Source organism: Porites lutea, chromosome 12, assembly GCF_958299795.1.
Source record: "Porites lutea chromosome 12, jaPorLute2.1, whole genome shotgun sequence".
Taxonomy (NCBI): Eukaryota; Metazoa; Cnidaria; class Anthozoa; order Scleractinia; family Poritidae; genus Porites; species Porites lutea.
Window position 1 is genome coordinate 16320915 of NC_133212.1, and position 27260 is coordinate 16348174.

Consider the following 27260-nt stretch of genomic DNA (forward strand, 5'->3'; position numbering starts at 1 on the left):
TGTTGTCTCGTATTTCAGCGCGGTCTGCGATCCCTGGGTGTATGCGATTAGAATGCCTGAATTCAGAGTGGCGCTAAAAGAGCTGTTTCGTTGTTCACGTCCACGTGCGAGGTCGAAAAAATGAGTTAGAATGGCAGAAACTGCAAAAAGGAAAAAAAAAAATGCAAGTCGGTGAAGTACAGGTGGAGTTAAGCAAGGAGGATATGTCAACTCAACGACGTGATTGACAAAGAGGGGGCATCTGACATGGTTTTTTAATTTGCTACAGGTGGATTTCAAGCAGATTGAAGAATCCTATTAGGCTAAAGCGCTAAAAAACTGGTTCCGTAAAAGAAAGCAATTACAAATCGCAGACAAAAAGAACAGAAGTAATTATAATGAAAGAGGAAAAGAAGGAAAAGGGTAAGAGGAAGGCTTCATGAATAACAAATCATTAATACAGAGCACTTTGAAAGTCCGTTGTATTTGGTTTAGATTCACAAGTAATTATTTCGGGGTTTTAATGTTTCTGCATTGTCCTAACCCAGTTGCATGAAAACGTTTCAAGTAATTCATTAACCAGTGGAGCAGTGGAGCAGCATATACTATTTACACTTGTACCTGTTACATTTATTCATAGTCTATTTGAAAGGAAGTTTCTGTCGCGATCGGTCGACAATTTTTTTTTCTTCACACATTGGACATCCAATATCCGATTTCTTAGAGGGGCTGTCACACCATTTGCCATCTTTTCAAAAAGCTAAAACTTTTTTCGCATCAATTGAATGAAGCAGTTTCGTTATTTAAGACTATATTTTTGCAGCGAATGGCAAGCATGAACACGGATTTGAAACTTACTTAAAAAAGTTGGGTCAACCTTTGAAAGTTTTAATGCTATGCATGCAAAAAAATCATCCAAAAAATATTAAGGCTAGTAATCCCTGATGCAATCTGTTTGATATCTTCTTTATAACTTTACAGGAGCATTTGTTTATGGGTAAAGGCACCAAAAGCATTGGTAATGACTTAAGCAATTCCTTTTGACATAACCCCTAAAAGCAGTATGATTGAAAAAATTCCTGAGAGCAGATTTGATCAGACAAAGCATCGTATGGAGGTGCAATATCAACGCTACGTCAAAGAGGATATCCAAAAAATAAAATAAAATAATAGACTGGGGTACGCGTCCGCTTTCGCGCTCCTCCCAACGTGCTTTGTAGGCTTCAAACATTCGTTTCCAAGCTTAACGGAGCCGGATGCAACGCGCCTGTGCGAGAGGCGATTCTCGTGGGTGCATCGCATAAATTAAATCCAAAGCGACCCGGTAAAGTGTGAAGAAAACATGCTGATCATCATGATGCCAAGTAATTTAATAGAGTTCAAATGAAAAGACTAGAGGTTTGGCTGCACGAATTGTATAAAACTAAGTCTACGTTTTTTCATACTCTTACTCAACTCGACTATGACGCAACAAGAGATCAATTGACGCCACCAGCGCACATGATATATTGCAAATAGACTGCGAGAAGAGACCAATTGCTTTAGGTATTCATTCTGCTATTCTCGCCTATTTTTAAATGCGTGAGACGCGAGTTTGAAACATTTAAAATTGTCTCACGTGGAGCGACGAGCGCTGAGAAACTCTTCAATACAATAAGTCTGCCCTGTAAACTATATGCATGGGCACGGTAATCCACTGGTCAAGAAGAACGCGGGCTGCTGGGCCTTCCGACGTCCTGCCTTCATCTCAGATTAAAACAACTGAGTTTTACACTGAAATGTTTTCCCCGACACTTGGGGTTGGCTAGGCATGCTTCTTTGATGGTATTTTTCCTATCCTCATTTGACAAATTTCCTGTCAAGATGCTGATCGAGTTTAACTTAGTTCAAATCCAGCGCCAGATTCCACAGCGTATAACAGCTTCTCCCTCATGATTTCATCATCTAAGTATTCTGGTAATTTTAACAAGTTCATACATGTGCTAGCAGTGGGTAGCCTATCCTCAGGCCCCGCGCTGTGAATACAAAATGGCGGCTCAAGGTCCTGAAGGCAAACAAAAAAGTCCAATTAAGAAACGACCCATTGTCGACAGTGCTTGCCAGCGAGACTCCCTCCTCCAATGAAAGGTTTACTACATTGCCAGGGACTTTGTCCCCTGTTCTTTCCAGATAGTAGTATGGGAATGAGAAGGACAGAGGAGACAGGGCTAATTGACTATTTTCCAATTGCCCATAATACACTCTGTTTGCCCCCCCAATTTTGCATAACTTATTGTCTTAAAATGCTCTTGGGAAAATGCAATACTCCCAGGAGCATTTAAAAACAATGGTTTATGCAGAATTTGGGGGGCAAACAGAGTGTATTATGGGCAATTGGAAAATAGAGAATGGGTTAATGTCAATACCCAAAGACGCGATCACCTGAACTAAAACAAGATCTAACTACAACAAGACAGAAAATTGTGTAGAGAATACGCGTGTTCACATGATAAGATTTTAGCCTGGTGACTGTGCAGTTAATTAGGGAACAACATGTAAAACTGATATAGGCTAAAAAGGGCCATATTTGAAAAGATAGCGTAGTTGGGCACAGAACACCCAATCTAATAAATACATCGAAAGAAGTGGGTACGCTTGAAACCTAAACCACCCTTAAGCCACCCTTCCTTCCTACTTTATTTTAGAAGTATTACTATGGCGCTTTAATTTGAAGAGCCAAATCACGAAATCAGAAATTAAGGCTTGAAAACCAAATTAGGACATTTTCTTCTTCGCAAATGCACATTGGACATCAAAAGGGAAAAAGAAAAGGGAACGAGGGGTAAATCTGAGAGCAAACAATACCTTAAAACCAAGTAATGGAGGACGCGAACAGCTTGTTACAAACTTAAGCAGCTGACGTTTTTGCGTGTCTGTAAATTGATCGACTACACGCCAAAAAGAATGAACACAGGGATGATCTCCAGTAAAACCACCTGAAACAAATCAAGAATTGTGCGCGTTAGAAAACAAAGGGTTGCCACTCCTTGAAACTGAACGAGACTCACTGTATATTTTTTCGACTATTTCTTGACATCTAAGCGACCTTCACTAACTTAGCTTCTCGCATTTTCTACAGATTCGTTTTTATTATTATTAGCAGAAACATTTTACTCAAGATAAGTAATAACCAAAAGCTGGGGAGTGCAGGCGATCGATCGAAGGTCAAAACCCTCTTGCTCCAACGCCGTGCTTTGTGTAACGCCAGGTAATGGAAGATCAAAAAGCGCGTGTTCAGATTACGAGTGATAGAGGGTCCAAACGCACGTTTTCAGATTGCGTTCTGGGCATTCCATTCATTCTCAAGTCCAAAGAAATGCTGGCTAAATACATGCCAGGCATGCGTAATGGCAACGTGGAGATAAGGATTGCGAGCTCCTCTGCTCAGTTGCAATTAAGACGATCGCCTCTCGATCTCTTTGCGCTGTTCACGGAATCTAATTTTTTCTATGAAGCTATGGGTTATCAACCTGGCAATGAAAATCCTGGCAGTAAACTGTCCACTGTTCCTTTCCCGAAACATTTAAACATGACGGATTTTACTATGTCAAAATCAGGAGAAATTAATCTTTAAAATACATGTGAAATGATTGAATGTAGTGTCGTCTGCTGCCGTGTGTTTAGAACTTGTACCTGAATAATTTGTGTTTCTTCTAAGATCCTCAAGGTCGACTGGAATCAAGGCACCAGATATAAGAACCTGAAATATTTACCAAAATGTGAGTCTGGTGGACTTTTGAAATGACGGCCCCTCCCGGAATCGACATGGAGAGCAATTGCAGCAAAAAAGAGCAATCAAAATATAAGAGTAAACGAACGGATGGACTGAAAAAATTAACAACCAACAGGGGCGGATCCAGGATTTTTTTTAGGAGGGGGTGCACTCGTCTCTTGCTCTACTTCAACACCAATAAACCACATAGTTTTTTTGTTTTGCAGGATACCAGTTGTATTAGAAAACCGCAGGTCATCTCAGGGGGGGGGGGGTGCGCACCCCCTGTACCCTCCCCCTAGATCCGCCCCTGACCAAAGTCTCCTCGTGAAACCAGCCGTCGCAACGAGGACCGTCGGCTGTCTTCTAAGGCTAACGAATGCTGAGTTGAGCCTCGCATTTTGACAGAGATTTGGTCTATATCATATCAGAGAGAAAGGGAAAGAAAAGAAAGGAAACGAACTGCTGCTCTCCATTAACTATGGTAGCAAAAGTGAGTCCCATATGTTGAACTAAATAATCAATCAATCAGCCGATCAGTCAATCAATCAATCAATTTCAAAGACTACCATGGCCTAAAATTCACCTGAAGCTCTTTGTGATCAAACATTCGGAGCCATTCCAAATTAATAACATCTGACAGTCCCGCCCTGAAGGCTTGACAATGCCGGTGAATCTGCAACACATTTCACCAATTACAACGTCATCTGTTGGTATAACGACCACAGTCTAACAAATTACCATGGGAGAGGGTGAACTACTTGGTTATTATACAGCGTGAAACGACTAGCTGCTGTTAACTAGTTAGTCAAGAAAGGATATCTCTCATTACCAGAAGCATTAATTACATGACAAAGAAACAGAGGAAAGCACCACCGTAACATGGAATAGTTGAAATCCGATGATAATACGGACGAACATTTTCTTCAGATTTAATTCCAATTATTGGTCATTCGAACTTATCCAAAACAGCACATATCACTATTTTATACGGTAGACAGTACATTTCTCTTACATCACTTCACGACTACTAAGTGAAATTTCCTATTTTGCAAACAAAAGACGAAGATGAACCTTCATAGAAATTCGCTACCGAGTTGGAATTAAACTGACCTGTTTATTAAGCCTGTAATCAGCAACAAGGTGAATATAACTGATTCTGTTGCTATTAGTAACTGGAATGTCCCTGCCACCCGGTTTCAACTCCACAACCTGTGAGAAGAAAGTAAAATGCTCGAACAGAAAAGCAACATCAAAAAAAAAAAAAAAATACAAAAAGAGTTAAGAAGAGAAAGGGTGTTTTGGGGTCAGCTCATCATGAGGAATAATAGATGGTTGAAAGGAAGAGACAGGAACACAGCTTCCCTTTCAGGTGTGAATATTTCTTTATTCAATTCAATTTGTTATAAAGTGGATTGATTGCGGTGTAACGAGCCATAATGGTAAGTTACAAGTTCCAGATAAGGTCAACGTTTGGAACGTAAGCTAATTGTAATTACCTCAACTTTGTTTTAGAGAACTTTCGATTCAAACGTGAAGTGATATGTAAAGCGATCAATTAGAGGGAAGGAAAGCGAAGAGGGACGAATTTAGCGGAGATGGGAGCAGGGAAGGAGTTTCATATACTCTGAAATTCAACCAGTTTTTCGGAAAGCTAGCCTGCGCATACAGCTATCTCTCCTCGCTACCCGCCGCAAGGGACGTCCCGCGAAACGTACGTTCTTAGCGGCGAGGGGTAAAGAGAAACGGCTGCATTTTGTTTTGAAAAAGAGAACAATTGTATTAAGTAATAAATGTAGGGTCCAGTTGTGACTTTTGTTGGCAGTGTCTCAATTACCTGGCTTTCTCCTAGGTCATTATTTACCACTGTAAAGTTGAGCGACAGATCTTCAACGTTTCCTGTATAGTTTTTGAGGAACAGCAAGTTCCTAGGCACGTCAAAAAATAGAAAGAAACAAATAGAAAAAACAGACAAACATTATAATGCACATAAAAACAATGTCACGTTAGATAACCTTCTAATTCTCGGCATCTAATGGCTCTCAGCGAGTGAAAACGACGTACATAGCCTTTCTCACCGTTTTCATGAACTGCAACATTACTGATAATGTTAATATCGGTAGCAAGAAAAAAGTACAAAGAGGCAAACATTAGACGTAAAGAGGCGAGGACGAACGCAGAAAAATGATAAAAAGGAGTCATAGTACCTGTACATTTCTGGATCAAGCGACTCAAGATGATGGATATCCACATCAGTGCCGTGTTTACTGAGAAGTTTACATGAGAAGAAACTGGCAAATGGTAACTCCACCAACATGTTCTCATACAGAGCCTGAAAATCGTAAGCAAAAGAAAAATGACGACAATAGAAGTGAACAAAATGAAGGTAACGCCGAAGTTGTCAGTCTTAGCCCATCACATCAAAACCGCCCTGGAAATTCTAACAAGCTATGAATTCATTTCATTACTTCTAAATAAATATGATTATTACTTCTAATATGACCGACGTTTCTCGTTATCCGAAAATGTAATTTTGTCTGACAATTTTTCTCTTCTATCTTAATTGTTCACTGTTATAAATGAAATCCATGAATCAATGCATCAATGAATCATTGAATGAATGAATGAATGAATGAATGAATCAACGAATCAATGAACCAATGAGTAAATGAATAAATGAATGAACAAATAAATGAAAGAAAGAATAAATGAATTAACAAAAAATAAAAGATACAAACCTTTCCTAACATTCTTCCGAGAAAATGATAATGTTTCAGATAATCTCTTGCTAATATAGCCGCCTGGATAATACAAGCAAATAAACATATTAAAACATGGAGCAAATAATATAGTCGTGTTGTTTAGAGTGAAACTACAATAAACGGAAACTTTTAGCAAAGTTGACCCATCAGATTTCAGTAAAAGAACAAAATACTCCAACCAATTAGCTGAAGCTCATAGGAAGGGATATTACTTCAATGTAAATTGCAAAGTGCCCTCTTTGTGTAATTTCATAAGTGCACAGGATATTGTCATCGTACCGTTGTGTAATTAGCAACTATTTCACGAGTGCGGGTTGGATATGAGATGGTAGTAGCAAGCTAGGCGTATAGCGCCGAGTTGGCTATAATCATCTCATGTCCAACAAGCGCGAGTGGAATAATTGTCTTATTAAAAATGCCCACAAAATATCGAGAACTCTTCGCGACTTTATTTGTAAAAACAAGCGATTTGAGCAGACACGTACAATTACCATATTTGGAGAGCATGGTATAATGGCTCATATACCATGATGGCTAAGCCAACCAGAGCTCCAGAATAGCATTATCCAATGATTCAGTTTTTAATAATATTGTTTACACAAGAAAAAAGAATTTTTTTAAGGACAAATGAAGGATAACGTCGGCATATACGCACCTGAGGGTTAGGGTAGAGTAACCTTTCGTGTGTCGACTTGAAAAAGCCAATCTTGGGATCAAATCCTGCTTTAAGCAGCTGGCTTAAAAACTCCCTAAATATAAACATCATAATCAATAAATAAATTGGCAGTGCCGAATGTCCGTGCTTTAAAAAAAAAAAAAATAATAATAATAAAATAGACTAAAATATTTGACGCCTTTGCGAGGATATATTTTGCTCAAGAGGCCCCGTTCTGGCATATCAAGGGATAAAAGCAAGTCCGAAGGATGAACTCGCCTCCTGGATACGTTAAGCCTGAGAGCATGTTCTCTTCTTGATAACAAGTAGATGTTAAGCGAACGCCAACGAGGCGGGAGGGATTGGCAGAGCTCGCCGGTCAATTCGCCTCTTCCGAGTTTCAAAAAAAAAAGCTTGTCTATAATCTCCTACACAGCCGTTTTTAGTGTCGTCACGCAACGCTCCTCCCCAGAAACGTAGTTTTGACGACACTTAAAACGGCTGCGTAGCATACTAGCTTGTTTAGGGCTATAAAATGTGGTAATTTCATTCCTGTTTTAATGAGCAGTTCATAAACGTTTGAAAGTTCCCAGTACAATGACCTTCCGTAGTCATCATCATCCTAACGAGGCTGCCTACCTAAAAATCCCGCCACCGTCCACACCGGCCTCCTCCAGACCCTGGGCATTGATCATTCGCACTCGCAACTTTTGTCTTAGGTTAGGAGCTGAAGAGAAACATTACAACATAAAATGAAAGGCGCATACAATGCAGCAAAGGCCCCCGTTCGTATGGAGAAAACTTGACCCGGGTGAAGGGGTCACTCGAGTACCAGAGCCACTTACTTTTAATTCCTTGCCAAATTTGGCGAACCGTTTACGTTTACAAGTTGGCTCAGCTAGAAGGGTGACCCACCAGCCCGGGTTACCCTTTATAGATGGCAGGGCCATCCTCCTAGACGGGCCAGCATTTCTCCATATAAAAACTGGCTCGCCAGGCCGGGTTAACTCGGTCAAGGCGAGACAATTAGAGCATGCGCTACCGTTGTTGTCAGCTCTTGGTTCTGGCAAACTAGCCAACTTTTCTCGTTCGCTCAAGTGGTATCTTTCCTTCCAGGACAACTTATGTTCATGTAAAAGGGTCGTCGCCTACTTTAGATAGCACCAAGTGGCATCAAGGTTTAAAGGTGAAGAAAAAGACAAAGGATTGAAAACAAGCCTTTAGCCTTACAGTAAGCCCAGTGGCACGGTGCTCACCAAAAGCAACACCACAACTGGGATGAAAGAGATTGAAATAACTTAACTCTTACGCAGAAACAGTATTTCAAAACGCATTGCCACTATCAACATCGTTCACGTGAAAACAAATAGACAAACAGTGAAAAGAAAAAACACACAACATAAACAACAACAGACAAACAAATAAACAAAGAAAAAAAAAGGAATGCAAATAAATCAACATCAAGTATTAAAAAACAATTACTAAGGCTCAACAAGAAGCAGTAATGGTATCAAAAGGAAACAAAACATAACGAAACAAATAAAAAACAAAAAGACAAACATTGTTAACGGCTGAAATGAAGCAGAACACTTATTGTATTTAACAACGCGGAGTTCTTCTCACCCTTGTCTTCCGTTAGTTGATCGAACGCGTCCTGGTAAATGTAGTTCCTGTTTACAGTTACATCAATAGCTGGGCCCATCATAAAGTTATGAAGATCCCCCTGAGTGGCTGTGCGATTCTTTGCAATTATCCTCTGGAGTAACTATAGAAGAAATTTTGGGGTGATATAGTCAGCGGTATAAATTTATACTCTAACAAATGAGTTTCTGGGACATTTTAAAAGGGACAATGTCATGACACTTACACTGTAGGGCGCCTTCCAAAAGTCAGAACTGGCTGGCTGGATCATGGCTGGACCGGTCAGTTTGAAAATGAAGAGTTTTGAAGAGTAATTTTTAGGGAGTTATTATAACTCCAGAAAAGGAGTAAAAATTTTAGGTACAGGATAACCCCTGGACTAAAACTTTAACTCCTTATTTAACTCCACATATGGGGTCATTCTTACTCCTGAAAAAGAGTTCTTTTAACTCCCAGTCTGGAGTTAAAGTAACTCCAAAAATGGGGTTACTTTTTCCCCTTGCATGGGTTGTTTTTACTCTTTTTGGAGTTACTTTAACTCTGAAAGTGGAGTAAAAATTTTAGGTACAGGATAACTCCTTTTTGGTAGTTATTTTAACTCCTGAAAAAGAGTTCTTTAAAGTCCTTGTTGGAGTTAAAATCACTCCCCCAAAAAATAACTCCACTGTAAGGAGTTAAATTAACCCCACGGCACTAGAGGAGTTATTAGAACTCCTTGAAAATTACTGTGTGCTATTTAGGATTTGAAGCCCTGATCTGGCTGGATAGCTCCGGAGAGCTTCTATTCGCAGTTGGGGCGTAACAAAACGTTCACCTTACCTTGACTCTGTCTTTGAAAGGAACAACAAAAGGGATATGGTGCAAGATGGCCATATTACGAGCTGTTGCCGAAGACATCCCTGGTTTCGGGGCACCTTCCACTTCGCCTAAATATAAACAAACAAAACAGCAGCCTAAATATAAGAATAGAAAGCGTCAGCAGAAACGAGGCAGTACGAAGCTCTCATAAGAACTCGCAGGTAGCTGAGAGAATAAAAAGCAAACAACAGCAGCAACGGACCTATCCCTCAAACAATAGAGCTGCGTACTATGAAAGATTCGATCAAAATAGAGATTCTATTAAATATGGCACTGATTTCTCGGTAAATAAATGATTGCACGTACCTTCCTCGTTTAAAAATCCATCAATCTGCATCTGTTAGAAGTAGACGAAGAAAGAGTTGACCAAATAGACAACTGAATTAACCAATTTACACACTTACAGTAGCAAGCTCAGAGGCACCTTTGCCTCCGAAGCTCGACAACAAATTGGGCGATTTCTCACTTATTAACTCCCGCTGACACTCTTTTTTTTTTTTTTTTAAGGATAACAGACACCCCCGAGTCCATAGCCTGTTTACAGACCTTCTATTTTCCCTTCAGAGATCGTCGTGAGGAAGTATAAAAATAAAACCCGCGGGTGGCGCTCTCAAAATCCTCGGACAAAAAAAAGAAAGAAAAAGAAATTATATCCTGCACAACTCCTGTGAAGAGTAGCAAAAGTTTTTTAGAATTAAATAAGGCCCCATGATTATAAAGAGATGTGTGAAAGGGATAGCTAGTCTACCCTGTGTCCCAAAGGTTTTTCGGGCGCGCAGCGGGATGTTTCGGGATAGCCCTCAGGCAGATACATCTAGCGCTTCACACAGGTCACCATAGAGACTTGACCGAAACTCGAAACAAGGCATGGAAAGACTCTGGTACCAAGGGTAAAGCAGGTCTGACTGGTAGGTAATCGCAGCATGTTATCCAGACAGTTTGGATTCTGGATTTCACGCTGTGGATTCCGTAGCCTGCGTGCAAGCTCTCCGGGCGCTTTGGCGGCGGGGTTGGAAAAGGAAGGAGAGCTTGTAACTGCGTCATTGGAATTTGAATTCCACCTCCAATTCCGCTACGGCTCCCCTTCGACTGACCTGTCAGATTTCCGCCAATCAGCGCGAAGCGGACACGAGCGCAAATGTAAACAAATATTGAAAAACATGTGCTAAGGGCAATGACATCATTACTATTGTCATCTCCGCCAATCAGCATTTCGCTTCGACTTTTTCGATGCAGATATTCATCCGTATTCAGGTACCTTGATTCCGGATCATTTTTAAGTGGAACTCGGATTCCGGATTCCTAGAGCCGAATTTCGGATTCCAATGCCCAGGGTTCAGAATTCCTCAAGCAAAAATTCCCCGGATTCCGGAGACCGGAATTACAGTTGAACCCCGCTATTTCGAAGTCCAAAGGGAAATGGAAAAAAAAAAGTTCGAAATAGCGGGGTTTCGAAATAACCGGGGAAGCGTAAAATTCGTAACAATGAATCATTTTTTAATCAAAGGACGTTTTTAATCACCAAAGAAAATTCAGAACATTACTTAACAATGTCGAATAATCAAAATAGAGACAGCAGAGTTCATACATGAGTATTTCAGCCGGAAGAACAATTCACTTCGGGCCTGTTTACATGGAGTGGGGGACCCCGATCTAGTGGGGTTGGTTTCTTTTGTTTTCACGCTCTGGCAAAAGAAAATCCTACCCCACTAGACCGGGGTCCCCCACTCCATGTAAACAGGGTCTAACAGTGCGTTTGGTTTGTATTTGAATAGCAGAGCTGGAATTTCTTAACGGGACACTGTAAGTGGGTCAAGCATTGTTAAGTCATTAACTACGCAACACGAGTTCAAATAAAATGCAATATGTTTCCAGCTGTGCTCTTATGTACGTACTCTTTTGTTGACAAGTTCGAAATAACGGGGTTGATTTAAGGTGTAGGGAAAGAACGATGAGTTCGAAATAGCGAGGAATTCGAAATAACCGAGTTCCAAATAGCTGATGGTAAATGACTGAAAACATAAGGGTAAATCCAAGGGAATTCGATCTTCCTTCGAAATAGCGAGGACTTCGAATTAACCGACTTCGAAATAGCGGGGTTCGACTGTACTTTTAATGGGGCGGAGTTTATAAGTGGGTTTACCTGCGTTGGATCTATATGGATTTTACGTGACAGCCAGTGACCTTCAGCGCAGAACTGTCTTCTGGAGTCTCGCGAATGGAGCTGACGAACAAGACTTGTAACATCCTAGAAACATGAAAAAAAAAACCGGTTCTGGGTTGGAGGTAAAAATGGACGCTGACCCTTTAAATTTTACAGGTATATTCTCTACACAGTCCTTCATTTGCTTTTTATGGTAACGATGAAGGGAATGAATTTTGTTAATGATCGCGACAATTTCACTTGGTGATCGCTTCCTTTATTCTGACAATCGGTCTTAAATCACCGTAAATACTGTCTTCAGCCCATCGAGGAGCTTATTTATTTCAAGCAAGTTTGAGGCGATCAGTTCACCTGAAGTGTTACATTCGTGATTAATCAATACAGTCTATCTTTAAAGAATAACGGGGAGGGGAAGGGAGGGGGCTTACTAACTTTCTTGCCCTAATAAAGGCGGGGGCTTGTAAGAGAGGGGTGGGGGGAAGGCTTATCAGAAGATTTTTGGTGAGAGAAGATATTAAAAGAAGAAATAAGGTGATTGTCTTATAAGATAGAAGATAAACATAGTGGCTTACAAAGAGCGCAAGATCACCAGTATATAATTAACGGCTTGGTTTGCACTTAACTAGGACGAAATTTTCTGAATTCGTTTTGATGTGACGGTTTGGTCGCGTGCCAGAAATGTAATATATCCAAACCAAATGTAAAACATCTCGAAATATTCATAAATCCGTTAAAAATTCCGATAGCGCTAACCTTGTCCAAGAAGTCTTCTTTGGAATCGAGAGCACGCTACAACGCTATACCCCTGAAGAAATAAGGGAGGCTCCTATGAACCAACTCCTTCCAACGCTAATGGGCTTTGGTCTGAGTAATTTCTGTACATTGGAAAGGGAAGTAACTCACCTTTAAAAGCTTAATCCATTTTTGTTTGGGAAAAAATTCGTCACTTTTCAGGAGCGCAGATTTGGCTCCTACGCTTTTCATGGCAGCGAGATATTGCCCGGTAAACGTTGGACTGGTCTCTGGGAAAATAATCTCGATGATTCCTGTCGCCACACTGCAGAGTATGGAGGACATGCTCTCCATTTCCTTGAGAGAAAATGGCATGAATGAACTTCTCTGACCTGGAAAACACAGGAAAAAGAATTGTTGGCTTTCACTGTCATGCAATCGAAATTAAAAGCCTTTGAATAAAAGTAACTTATATGTAAAAAGACGGTTGATTTATTGATATCATAGGTGAAAATTTACTCCTTAATTTTGGCGCGAAAGTTCAGCCTTAATTTATCACTGTGAAAATACAAAATTGCTATGGCAACGTTCCGTACGTCTCAGTGCCAAGATGGCGTTAACGTTTAAAATGTTATGAATGAAGATGTCAGGGCATTAAAAGACGCTTTAAAAAACACAAGAAAGAGAGCACATCAAGAACGAATCTATCACTACAGGTATTTTGTCTAAAAATTCTGAAAAAAATATAAACTTAACTGAGCCAAAATTTAAACTCTAAACTTTTCAGTGCGTTTCAAAAACCCACGATTTCGAGCCATATTTGTCACCCATGATTATGCTAAATTTTAGTATGCAAAGAAAGTCGTGTCGGATAGCCCGGGGCTAGTGGATTTTGCTATCGGGCTAGTGATCTTCGTTCCTTGCCCTACGGGCAAGTGCTGTTTTTTGGGGAAATTCAAATTACAGAAGGATTGTAATCAATCCTGCTAATGAAAAAGGTTATTGGGGCTAACTGAAATGACTTGTGGGCTAGTATATGCTAGCTACAGCTTGCTCGAATGGCAGGCTGTAAAACTGACTTTCTTTGCACCCTGTAAAAGGAAATCATAGGTAATAGTCATCACATACAAACAGATTCGCAAATATTAATCGGTTAGGTTTTTCATGTCCTACATAATTCGTGTCCTTCGGATCGCGTGCAATATTATAACACATCTCTCCCCAAAAAGAAACAAACAAACAAAATGATAACCGCCATCTTACCGTCTTCTCCATAAAACTCGTTATCGTGAACAGAAAAGAGAGCATTGCTCAACAAAGACGACAACAGAGACAGCAATGGGGTAATGGCGCCAGCCTCTTGCATCGAAAGATTTGTTCCACGTGATAGCAGCTCTAACAAAGAAACTTCTTTTCTGAAATGCAACAGTATTTGTTTAATTCAGTTAAATACCTCTATGACGTTAAAATAAAGTACGGCAAAAGGAACAGAATAAGCTAGAATAGGTATGTCCCATGACTTGGGCGCGATAACAGCTCTAACAAAGAACCTCTTTTCTGAAATGAAACGGTAGTAGTTTACGTCAGGCAAAGACCTCGATAATGATACAACAAAGCATAGGAAAAGAACACAAAAGGTATGCCCATGACTTGAGCACGCTCGTAAAATAAAATAAAAAAAAATCACCTTCAGTATAAATCTATAAAGCACGAGCGTGATGAAGCGCAAGTGAAGTACAGCTTAATACACTGAACGCGCACTGTGCGCGCACTATATAACAGTTTTGTCACAAGAAAAAACTCACCCAGTACTTGTAAATACAGTTGCAGACTGTACATTGCGCCAGAGTTCTCTTACGAAGACGGGGTTTAACGCCAGTGTATAGAGAAGCCTAAAGAGAGACAAAAGTAGGTCAGACTACTTGGATCTGCAAAAGACGAATCTACGAGACAATAATGGCCAGGGGCACGATTCTCGAAAGTCCGGATGATTAGCAGGCCTGGAAAACCGTTGCTGTTTACATTCAAGGTAGAAGTTTCAATAGTTTTGCAGATAATATGATAAAAATATCAGTTCACAAAACAGATTGGACTGACTTGTTACCTTGGACACGTCAGTGCTGTTATTCTTTCGATTTTGATTTGAACATTTGACTTCGGGCCTGAAAAGTTACTAGAACCATCAAGAAACGGGCCCCAGAACATACACTAGGAAGGATTCAATATATACTGTGTGCACTAAATGGAAAACACTGAAACTCTGAAACATTTAGTTCCCAGTTTATCACGCACAGATTCAAAGCCAATGAATGTCAGCTTAAATTGTATTTTCAGCATGTTGGCCGGTATTATTTCCTGGGCTTAATAACCTACGATGCAATATATTGGGACTAAAAATCGCAGACTGTTTAGCGAGTGTACTGAAGCATTCGCCACCACGATCCTTGACGACCCAGTTGTCCAGGGGAAAAAATAATTCTTCTTGAGTGAATTTTTTAGACCAAAATGACCCGACCACAGTTGCAGAGCTGCAAATAATATAATATTTCTTGAAAGAACATATTTCCGGCTCAGTCGCCGTTTTGTCGGACAAAACAAAAATGTGGTCAGACTCAATCACGGGCGCATTATTTGTGTTTCACGAAAATTATGCATGGTGCCGTAGGCGCAATCGTAGGTGTGGGATTCCTAGGTTGACTGTTGCCTAGTCCCTAGGCTTCATTATTCCGCGCGGCTAAAGCGTTCCGGGCCACGTGGTCCAAGCGAAGAAGTGAATTGACCGAGAGGGACTGGGAAAACGCCGGACATGCACTAGGCAAGGTTGACTGATTACTGCCAACCATTCACTACAGAAAGTTTTATTTTTATTTTTATATTTATTATTATTATTATTATTACTATTATTATTATTATTATTAATTTTTTTTTTTTTTTTTTTTTTTTTTTTACGACCATTCATATGACCTCAAGTTATAGTATCAATCTTTTGCGAAATGATACTTTTTGGTATTCATTCCGTCCGAACATCGTGTCCGACCACAGTTAGACATCGTCGGGCATGGGCCAATTTTAATTGGGCATTGTTCGTTGGTCGACTCTAGTTCGCAACTCTGCAGTTGACTATCGTGTGTACGTAGATAAGTAACCACGTCACCAGTCAATCTTATCGTTCCAGACATGGACAAGCAGTAACTAAACGAAACGTCGCAATTTAATTTTAACAACTCAGATAACTACATCGCGAGAGAGACAAAAATTTTCTTTAGTGCGGTCACTCTGAGAAATGGGGTTACTACCAACCTTGTCTTATGGATGGGTAGCCTGTTCTCTGACATCAAGAAATGACATATGTTACAAAGTGCAGTTATGACTTCTGATTCATGTACCACTCCTGTGTGCCTAGAAATGATTTTAAAAATTACGTCAACTGCTTTACTCCTAGAGTGAGTTATACAGTCAACTCTCTCTTAACGGACACCTCTATAAGACGGACACCTCTGTAAAACTGACACCTAGAGTTGGTCCCTGCTTTTCTTTACTCCCCTTATTTGACTCTCTATAAGAAGGACATCTCTCTAAGATGGACACATAGTACCGGTCCCAAAGGTGTCAGTCTTACGGGGAGTTGACTGTAGTCAGATGGTTTGCCATTATATATTTCTTTTGCATTCGACCTTTTGCATCTCTATGGTGTTACCATTCAAATAAAACCTGGTAAAACGTTCGTCTACTGTTAAGTCAGTATACTAGTTGGTATGTACCTGGTCACAAGAGATTCCAAGGCCTTGACATGCTCCTTTGAATCAAGAACATCCAAACATTTTTCTCGAAGGATTTCAAGTGCAGGCTGTAGGCAAAGAAACGACAACAGTCGTTACCACATGCATCAATATAGGTAACGATATACCACAAGATATATGCAAGGATATCATTTATGATCATAACACATTTCTAAAGGGCAAATTATATCATTGCCAAGTACGATCATTGCAAAATATATGTGAAGGAGATTAACACCAAGAACGCGTTTAGGAGGTTCCAGTATTCTGATTTCAAATGTTGAAATGTTGAAGCTGCTCTCTTGTTTTAAAGCCGACACTAATGCATGAGCCTGCCAGAAAACTGCAGGATGGCAAAGAACTACCGACACCTTACGGTCTGGGCCTTGGCTTCCGTCATGTCTCAAGGAATTGACTCTCTAAATAATAAAACTTTCTTGGGTGAGCGAACAATTCTTCAGACCAGTTGGACTCCCTCCCCATTCCTCCCTTCATAATGTATGCCTTTGCAGTGTCTAAAGATCAAACGTTTGTTTGCTTTTGCAATAAAATCTTCATAAAACGATAAGCCGCTCGCTTCACAGAAAATATGGCAGGAAAAACGTGGGACTACATTGACGGTGGAGTCCGAACCAACTCAGAAGTTTCAATCCCTCCTTAAAGTACGTGTGATATTAGGGAGAAACTCTAGTTTACGGTAGCTCTTAAAGGTTTGACTTGTTTTGCAAGATTTGCCTACAGATAAGCTTTGCAATGATGCCCATACCTGAAGAGGATCAACAGCCATTTCTGATTCACTGTCGCTGTCCTCATCATCAGAACTGGCCGTTGCTGGTACAGAAAATTAAAGCAGATTAACAACACAGGATAGTAAGTTGTTTGTCTTGAGTGTTTGAGGCTGTTTTTATGATAAAGAAGGCATGGGAATCGCACATAAAAATTCAAGCACAACTTAAAGTAAGGAAATATGGGCAGCAAAAACGTGCAAATTGTTTTGCGACACTGCTGCTAAACGAGATGAAAAGCGATGTTGCGAATTTTACCACCCTAGAACCAAACTTGCAAAAAATAAGGTTGTTGTAGGTAGCGAAAAGTTGTTTTAGAAAACAGAGTAGTTCTAATTTTTGCAACAAACTCTGCACATGTCGCACGTTTTACTGGCTAAAGGCAAACTTGTTTTGCAGCAAGTGATGTAACTCCTGTGTATGGCGTGACTCCCGCGTAATTTTATCCAATCAGAAAAGTCAGTATTAACGCTACTTGCGGTGAACTAATTTGCTGCACGAGAGGTTTGAGCGTTGGTGGCAAAAAGCGTATTTTTTTAGTTTAAAAAACAAATTGCACGTTTTCGCTGCCTGTTTTACTGTAGAAATATGTAATTTCTTCCTTCCTTTTCCTTTCTGATGAGTTAGATGCTTTTTAATTATTGATATAACGACAAAAGCAGCAACAATACTTACCTGGACGAGGAAGTTGGACTAACAAGATTTGCAGCACTTGAATATATCTTTTAACCATAACAAGATCAGGAGACGATCCTGAAGCAAATACAATAAACAATACTGTTGGCCAGAACCTCTTTAGAACCTCTAATTTGATAGATTCTTGTTGGCCCAAAGCTCTATTGTTTCAGAGTTGGGGTTCATTGTTAGTTTTGTTTGGGTTAGGGCTATCTATTGTTTTCTAAACCAATCCTGCGTGAGCCGTTCTTACAGCTTCCGACCCACCCAAATAATACATGTATCATCACAATACGTCGATTCAGTAGTAGATTCAGAGTTGGGGTTCATTGTTAGTTTTGTTTGGGTTTGGGCCATCTATTGTTTTCTAAACCAATCCTGTGAGCTGTTCTTACAGCTTCCGGCCCACCCAAATAATACATGTATCATCACAATACGTCGATTCAGTAAGTGTTGTGAATACTTAAGTACATCATAAAGACTTGCTACCGGTAAATGATACTAGAGACCTTGAGATTCTAAGACGAGTACGACTACCAGAACGAGATTTGCTCAAAACTCAGTAGTGCGCGCGCGTGAACCAGCGTCTTTTTGGCGGGAAAACAACATTGCCGTCGTCATTCCACTACGAGTTTTAACAAGAATGTCGTGGTAACGGAAACAATTTATAAAGTACAGCGCGCAAAGAAAGTAGCGTCCGATAGCCCGGGGCTAGTGGATTTTGCTATCGGGCTAGTAAATTCTGTTTTTGCAGGGATATGACTTTAGCTCCTTCACTAAAGATAACAGTGTTAATTTTTTGGGTGAAAAAGAAGTGCAATGAAGCTTTCGGGGTGTCTATAATTTGAGAATACGCGAAAAAACGTTAAGTCAAATCTCGAACTCGTAGTCGTTCTCGTCCTAGAATGTAAAGGTCTCTAATGCAGCATGGGCACCCAACGACGGTTCCCTCTTACATACATTAAAAACTTTTTTGACTACAGTGTATGAGTATCCAGAGTAGTTTTAGATCTCCAGAAATACATTCTTAGCGGCGCTATAAAACTTGTATCTGTATTTTCGTTGGTTGAAGCAAATTTCCAACCAATCAGAATTCAAGCACTACCCAGATCTGGGTAGTGACGCGTCATCAGTATGGAATCTCTGCTGTCGTGACAGATGGTCAAAACAAGCGTGATCAGATTTTTACGAGTGATAGAAGGTCCAAACGCGCGTGATCAAATTGCGTTTTATGCATTCCCTTCATTCTTAGTAGAAGTCCAAACGAATGCCGGCTACATACAATTTCGGACCTGCGCACAAGCTACCCGGTATAGTACGAACGTAGTCTAAAACAGCAACCGTAGCAATAGAATCCAGCCTTGTTTGTGATTGGGCGAAAAGGGCCGGTATAGTACGAACATAGTCTAACATAGCAACCGCAGCAATAGAATCCAGCATTGTTTGTCATTGGGCGAAAAGGGCAACTATGGTACGAACAGAGTCTAACATAGCAACCGTAGCAACAGAATCCAGCCTTGTTCGTCATCGGGCGAACAGGGGCGAATAGACGTACGACCTGGCGAAACGGCGTCGGACGGATCGATTTTCGGACAAAACAAGCACACTAATTCGTACCTAACTGTTTCTCCACAAATGCTAATAGTCCAAACAGCAGCCACGGAGTAGGGTTCACTCCTCTGTTACTTTTTCCTGAATTGTCTGTTTTGGACAGCATCGTTAGAAGCGTCTCTAGCAAGCTGTTAAAGGGGAACTGTGCAGACGGATCAGCTAAAGAGGGCAGCAGGAAACATGTTATCTGTTCTGACATCTCAGGACATAGTATATCACTCACAAGGGCTGAAAATACTTCATGTCTGAAAATAAATTCAAAGTGAAGAACCCAATGAATTAGGTGCTAGTGCCTCAAATTTATCTGTTGTTGTTGTTGTTGTTGTTGTTGTTGTCGTTTTTTTACGATTGGGTGTGAACTTCTTTTTATCCCAAACCCAAACGCCTCATTTCTGAATTGCATCTTTTTACAAAAAATTAGACAGATTAGCCCGGGACACAAAGTATGGACTGACAAAAATGGCATAAAAAGCAAAATCGATAGAAAATGGACGCTGTCCAAACCGACAGAATTAGTGTGGAAATTTTTCTTCATATAAGCGTTTTTGATGGCTCAGTATCGACGTGAGTCCAAAGTGGCGCTGATAAAGTCATCGAGCCTTTAATACATATAAGCTTGATAAATTACCTATCGCTGGCAGTAAACTCAGTTTCCTTCTGATTACTTGTTTGTTGACTGAGGCGAAGAGGACCCACCACCAGATCCTTTATGGCTGCCGCCAGTGGAGTCGGAGGAACAACAGATGGCTCTAAGCTGGAAGGTACTCTAGCATTCAACAGAGCTCGGAGGTACCGAAAATATCCTGGGAAGACCATAAAAGCCAAATCATAGTGTGTTGAAACAAAAAGCTGTAAGGTTAACGCCTTTCTACCCTGTAAGAAAGCTCTCCATTTTGGAGAGTCGCGAGAAGTAACGCGAGTTCGCACGCGAATACGCCGCTCGCTCGCGCGTTAACCAGGCTCGTTTTGCTCGCCACTCGCCCCCCCCCCCCCCCCACCCCGCCTCCCCTTTTTTAATTTTATGAGAATATCGCGGCTGAAATTTGCGAAATTTTAACAATATTTTAAGAATAAAGCCCAAGCTGAGATTTTCAAAGGATGATAATTTTGTGTGTTGAAAATTGTAAATACAATACAATTACATATTATAAAACTTATTCCTTTCTCTAAACGGCAAAACAAGCCAACAAAACGAAAAAACCTGCAATAACTACAATCGATACCCGAATATATTCTAGAACGGAAATGTCATAAGCTATAATTCAAGAATAACACACAGAATATTTTCAGCCTAAAATCGGCAGAAAAAAGGAATGTTTTAAGGAAAAAAAAATGCTCACCATTTCTGACAAGATAAACAGTTACCATGGCTGCATCCTTTCTGCTTCCAGCAGGATCAGATGCATTATGGAATGAATCATAAGAGGTAAACACTTCTAACATACGCAGTTGAATGGCCACCGGTTTGGACTCGTTCAGCGATGACTCTAGTGAACTGTAATAATAAATCGAAATCAAAAAATCAAAAAATCGATCAGTGATCCGAGTTCACTCAGATCATGGTAGATCAAATGAACCGAAGAATCCTTGTCCAGTACAGTGGATTCATCGGTTCATTTGATCTACCATGATCCGAGTGATCTTGGATCACTGATCCTGATCCGGATCATCCCAAAGGAACGCACCCTAAGATTCAATTAAAATAATTAGATCATCTCTTATTTTAAGATGAACGTTCTACAATACATTGTAGTACTTCTTACTTATACATTATTTTACAATATGCAGTTTACACACATACACTGTACCTGCTACAAGTCAATAGAAGGCATTTGATTTGATGTAACCAACTGGAATGATCTTCAGATTGTAATTGATTAACAATGTTACGATTCTTCAGAAGAAACTGGCACATCCAAATCTAGACAAAAAAGTTCAAATATTATAACAAAAATATAAAGTGAGGTCATTATTAAGCTAGACCTTGACTAGACTTACTACAAGTCGACCTCTTGGCGAGCGGAGCAAGCCTTGCTTGGCCACGAAGAGGCTGACCGCGAGCGACGAAGTCGCGAGAGGTCCCGCGCCATATGAAATCCGACAAAGGACTTTTTTGAAAGTCTAGCCCTTGACCAGTCTCATATTTATTTCATAGTCCAAGAAATGAAGGTGAAATCACAAGAAGGAAGAAAAATAAGGTAACTGTATGTGTCCTACACTCATTGTGAAATGTGAATATGAACTTGAAGGATCTAATGAGAAAAAGTGGACTGCAAGCGGCCTATTATTAAGCTCAAAATAAGATTTAAGAAATGCAAAATAATGATTTTTTGTCCTTGCAAGGTCATATGTCTAGCCTGGGACCAGGTTCCACTGTGAGGGGGAAAGGCAGAAATGTCTACATGTAAGTAACCATTTTGGTCGGAAAGAAAAAATGTGGTTGGACTCAATCCATTGTGTACGGTACATTTGTAGGTGTGGGATTCACAAGTAAATTGATTATTAATTTTGCTATTATTTCTTGCAATAACGTAACTACAATTCACACACAGCAGACTCACAATTTTATATATCTGCAAAATGATGGTCTCTGGTATAACTTTGTCCGTTAATCATGAATTAATGTCCCTTTGATCATACTTTTTTTGTTTTGTTAAATTGTTTATTTTTTTAACTGGATTTTATAGGTCATCAAGGGCTAATTTTGTCTGAGATCACATTGTCTGATGACTTCAGGACTGGAAATACACGTAGCTCCTGTCCACTAGTATGGGACAAGTAGATTTTCTTGCTGGGCAAGTACATGTAACTCTCGACACTTACTTGCCAAAGGGGTTTCTGGACAAGTTATCCTCTCACTATGAATGTAAATGTAAATCTAGACAAGTTATCCTCTTGAGCACTATGAGTGTAAATCATCAACTAACATGAGGAAGAAGTGGCCCTGGGCAAGCAAAGTGTGGGAGCTGTTGGCGTAAAGGATGTGCTGGAATTCAAGGTGGTCTTTTTAGCCTTCGACCAATCATTACCTGCAGCTCTACATTACTGTTTACGGTGTACATGTACACATTAATTAGTGATAAAAAACATTGCCTGGCACAGTAAATAATGATACACCCTTACCAATCGCTGACTGTCTTTTGAGTGACAGTAAAAGAACAGAAGCCTTTGTAAAAGAATTTTAACAGCAGGTGCAGCTGGGATGACTTTGGATTTTTCCACTGAATTCATTGTCTCATCAAAAGCACTTCTATGAAACTCATACTGAAAAAAGAGTAAAACACGGTAACATAATGATCATACAAATTTTTTTCCCTATTAAATCCTTGCCGAATGTCCAGAGAAAACAGCCAAAATTTCTCTGGCTACACAACCACTGGTTTTCCCACAAAATGACATCTAAACCAAATACATAAATTCCAAACTGTTGATCCATCAGTGCCCAAAACTTAGACATACTGCATCTGCAATAATGCTTCCCTATCAACAATGCACAAATACTGCCTGTACAAAGATATCCAGGAGTATTAACAGAGAAGCAAAACGTTCTCACACATAATGCAGCTCAGTATTTTTTCCGGATATATAAAAATAAAAATAACACGTTACACAGTCAGAACTCTTGAAGAAACTTATCTGACAGCATTGTTATTTCACAACTGAGAAAAATACCTGTTGGTGCCGTATCCATTCTCCACGCAGAAAAGACTGAATTTTGAGAGCACTAGCATTTTGCCTGCGCAATTCCTACGTTAAGAAAAAAGAAGGGAAGGTAATACTGAAGAAATTCATGTACTGCACACATGTACAAATGACAGTACATCTTCCACAACGATCAGGGTCAGGTGTCTTCTTCAGGTGTGCACTGTGATAATGGCAGATTGGGATTGTAAAAGAAAGTACAGCACATTGTAGGGGTGGGGTGGGGCGGGGGGGCAACAAAGTATCTTGGCATCTTGGCCCTGAAGGCATTGGTTTAAATGCATGGAACAGGCTGACCGCAACCTCCGGGACGTTCCTAAATAACACGGTACCCAGGTATGAGTCTCCCAGATACAGCACACTTCATATAGTGTCTTGTTAAAATTTGGGGACAGGGTCATGGGGGTGCTGCAAAAGAAACACGTCTTGGCATCTCTGTCAAACAGCACTAGGTCTGCTATTGAGCCCCAACAGTCTAATTCTACAAAGCTCAAGCTCAGACCATGTGACGCACATCTACAGTAGATTATCTGATTTACTACAGACTACTGAATCACCAGATGCATTACATAACAGCCTTTCTACGATTCAGTGCTCCTGGGTGGATTTGAGGGTTGGCCAAGGTGACCGCACCCTCCACCCCCCTCCCCACTGCTGCTCCATGACAATATGAAATACAACACATGCACAAGAAAAAAAAGTATATGTGGCATTTACTCTTTAATTCCTTTACCGGTAATTACAAATTATAAAAATAATCAAAATTACCTCTCTTTTTTGCCTTTCTGCCTGAGTTCTTTGAATCAAGGATGTCCGCTGTTCCTATCGGGATTTACAAGGATAATAATGAATAATACTGAAGGGGTGCAAGGATAAACTTCCCCTGAGCATCTCTTGTTCTTATATCACTATTTTTCCCTCATCTCACAACAAGGTTCGTACACTTCTTTTGCTGTAAAATTCAAGGACTTTCAAGGACCACATCTTTAAATTTCAAGGACCTTATTTATTACTTTTAACTGAGGTTCCAAATAAACTAGAAAAATATTCTTTAAATAATGGACATTTTTTTCTTAATGGCAAACATTTTTATGAAAATTCGTTTGTGAATGCTTATCAAAGAATTACCAGCTTTCGTGTTGAACAAGACAAAAATAGTAACACTGACGATACTTCTTATCAGATGTTCTTCAATTAAAATTCAAGGACTTTCAAGGACCAAAATGAATGAAAGAGAATTTCAAGGACTTTGAAGGCCTTGAAAAACGACTTTTAAAATTCAAGGGTTTTCAAGACGCACACGAACCCTGTCACAAGGAAACACTGGGCAGTGTAAAGAGAATCTAGAAGTCTAATTTATTAGTTTTCCAAATACTTCTCCCTTATCATACAGCAACTGTAAGTATAATTATGTACGTCATAGATTTAAGGATTAGCACAGTTTGTTAGTATGTAGCCTTCTGTAATATGAGAGGCCCTGGGTCTGATTTCCAGGAGTGACCTCAAATCCTTGTTTTCCCTTCTTTTTTGTCTACCAAGCTTTAGCTCTAAATGCCCGTAAAACAAATGGGCGCAACTAGATTGTGTTCTACTACACAGTTCGGAATATCCCTAAATTTAAGGACAGGGCCAACTGGTCACGCGACACTTTTCAACCAATGAGAAGGCGCGTTTGTGTTTATCAACAAACAAATCAAAACATCGCCCCAGTGATCAAAAATTTTCAAAACAACGGACGGAGTCGGACAGAATCAGTCATTGTTTCGAGGTTCTCAGGCATATTTTTAAGACTTTTCATGAGGCATACACAATTTTTTTAAGTGGACAGCGTATCGGAAGCCATATTGGAAGTGTCTCGTGAAATATTCAGCACATTTTGTGGCTTATTCTTCTTTTATCTTTTAAACAACGCGATGTATAGGAGAGATTTTGGTCGGCTTTCAAGGTAGGTGAACAACTTGTATCTATTATTTTTTCGATTCACAGATTTTTTACGAAATTCTAGATATTTTTCCTCGATTGTCATATCGATTAACTTTTATCATGTTGAATGTGGGGGTGGTAGACAACCTAGAATTTTGGTAAACAATTTTTGAATTCCGAGGTCCAAAACACGTAGGTTTTCCACTCCCGGGTTTCTCACAAAAGCCGTGTTATTACTTTTTTTCGCATAAGTACGAGCCTTTGCCTTTTTTCTTTTCAAGGCCAAAACAACTTTATTAGTGTTATGGATATTCACGTCCAACATCTCGCCTCACTTTGCCGAATTTGCGGGGATGAAATTGAAGATCACAAGCGCAAGGTAGATACTAACCGCTTTGTTTCTGAAATTCACTAATCTGGAAAGATTTAATGTTGTTGGATTCTCCAAATGTTCATCCGCCGTTAAAAAAACAATCAAAGAAACAAGGCAAATCTCAATTGTAAATGCTGTATTTCGCTACTCATTGAACATGCACTGATTATCTGGGATAAAATTAAAACGTTGCAGGTACTACAGCAAGCAAAGAAAGCACCAGATGCGTGAAGTCAACACGAAACAACACAAAAAAAAAACAAGAAAAATTAATAAATTTCAACTACTTTCAATTCTGGTTATGATGACTGGTTCTTTGATTCTTGTCCTGTAGAAGTTAATAGGTAGTACCAATGCTTTTTTGTACGATCTCAACAAATTTTCACACTCTCTCTAAGGCTATTTTTACACGGGACGAGTTTGCTTCTATCAAAAATCTTGCAAGCCATGCCAGTGAAGCCACAACCTCTGCGATCGGTCCGGAATCAGTTCGAACACCCCAATGATTCCTTGCAATGATTAATGCTCTATATTCTCTTACATGACATGTTTTCTTTGAAATATTAAATGTGCAACCTAGACGAGTACTGTAAGCTCATCTTTAATTCTGTCCGACTCCGTCCGTTGTTTTGAAAATTTTTTATCACTGGGGCGATGTTTTGATTTGTTTGTTGATAAACACAAGCGCGCCATCTCATTGGTTAAAAAGTGGCGCGTGACCAGTCGGCCCTGTCCTTAAATTTAGGGATATTCCGGACTGCTACACACTCTATTCTTAGTGGAAATCCAAGGAAATGCAGCCATGACTACAGATTTTGTTGATCTATGCACTCCATTCTTAGTGGAAGTCCAAACTAATGCTAGCGACTTTTGTGCTGCTTGTGCATAATGGCAACATGGAGATTTGGATTGCAGGCTCCCCTGATTGCTTGCAATAAGAAGAACACCTCTTATTATTCAAAGCAAATTTTTCTTTCATTTCATTGGCTGAGAGCCCACCACGTGACCTGGAAATAATTGCCTACAAATACATTGTGTAATGTTCTGCTCAGGCGCAATGTCGTCCAACTGAGTTTGGCTGCAAAATAATATTCTGCTCTTGGGCAAAAGAAACCACGCTTTTCTCCTTCTTGCGATCACTTTTGCAAAAAAAATGGCAGATTGCTTTGCTTCCCAAGGATATTCATTAAAAAACAACTTGGTTATCAAATGATAAAACAGTAAGAATATTATTCAGTATTATTGAACTCAGTTATCACATGTTATTACTTGCCGAAGCCAAAGGCTTTGGTATTCGGCTTTGGCAAATAATTTATCTGCTTGCCACTGACAAATCACAATATTTTGCTCAACCTCGTCCAATAATTGTTAAATATTACACCCCTAATGGCTGGTCCCTCAGCATATGCAGCGCTACAGTATTTACCACGAGTGTCTGTCTCAATAAAACAAAAGGATTAGTCATAGAGTATAACAGTAAATGTTTAGTAAATGTTTAGTCACAAGGGCGTACTATCCGAATGCCAAAATACCGTATATGAAGAAAGAAAGTATACCACGAAAAGATTACCAGTCTGAAAGTTTAGAATGTCCTTAGAATAGTATTAACTTTCTGTGGTAGAATACAAATCAAGACAAACTCACCTTCTTACTTGCTCCACCCAGGGAAACAACTCTTCTACTTTTAAACTGTCCATCAAACGAAAACATCGCTATCCAAAAACGAGAACAGAGATCGATCTAGTACAATTTTTAGGCAACAAAACCCAACTTTTCTACAGCTTGCATAAGAAAATGTTGTCGTTATCATAACTTCGCAACCTCGCAATCACTCTGACACTGCAATTAAGAAAAATTGGAAACCAGGCTA

General features: G+C 39.8%; 1 protein-coding gene across 1 annotated transcript; it reads right to left on the bottom strand.

Annotated features, from left to right (window-relative positions):
* Positions 1–1331: 1331 nt before the first annotated feature.
* LOC140921230 (ubiquitin-protein ligase E3C-like) lies at positions 1332–27186 on the bottom strand. Its single transcript, XM_073371209.1, has 29 exons — positions 27035–27186; positions 23863–23916; positions 23065–23139; positions 22516–22656; positions 21201–21313; positions 20733–20887; positions 20021–20195; positions 19399–19637; positions 17782–17859; positions 17088–17152; positions 16304–16389; positions 15843–15941; positions 14348–14434; positions 13806–13957; positions 12714–12934; positions 11790–11894; positions 9953–9983; positions 9608–9714; positions 8771–8912; positions 7787–7874; positions 7148–7241; positions 6469–6531; positions 5938–6062; positions 5568–5658; positions 4844–4942; positions 4317–4406; positions 3652–3718; positions 2824–2954; positions 1332–2023 (listed from the first exon to the last, which is right to left on the bottom strand). Exons 1-29 carry the CDS (start codon positions 27098–27100, stop codon positions 1856–1858), a joined length of 3207 nt encoding a protein of 1068 aa, XP_073227310.1. The 5' UTR covers positions 27101–27186; the 3' UTR covers positions 1332–1855.
* Between the last annotated feature and the right edge of the window lie 74 nt (positions 27187–27260).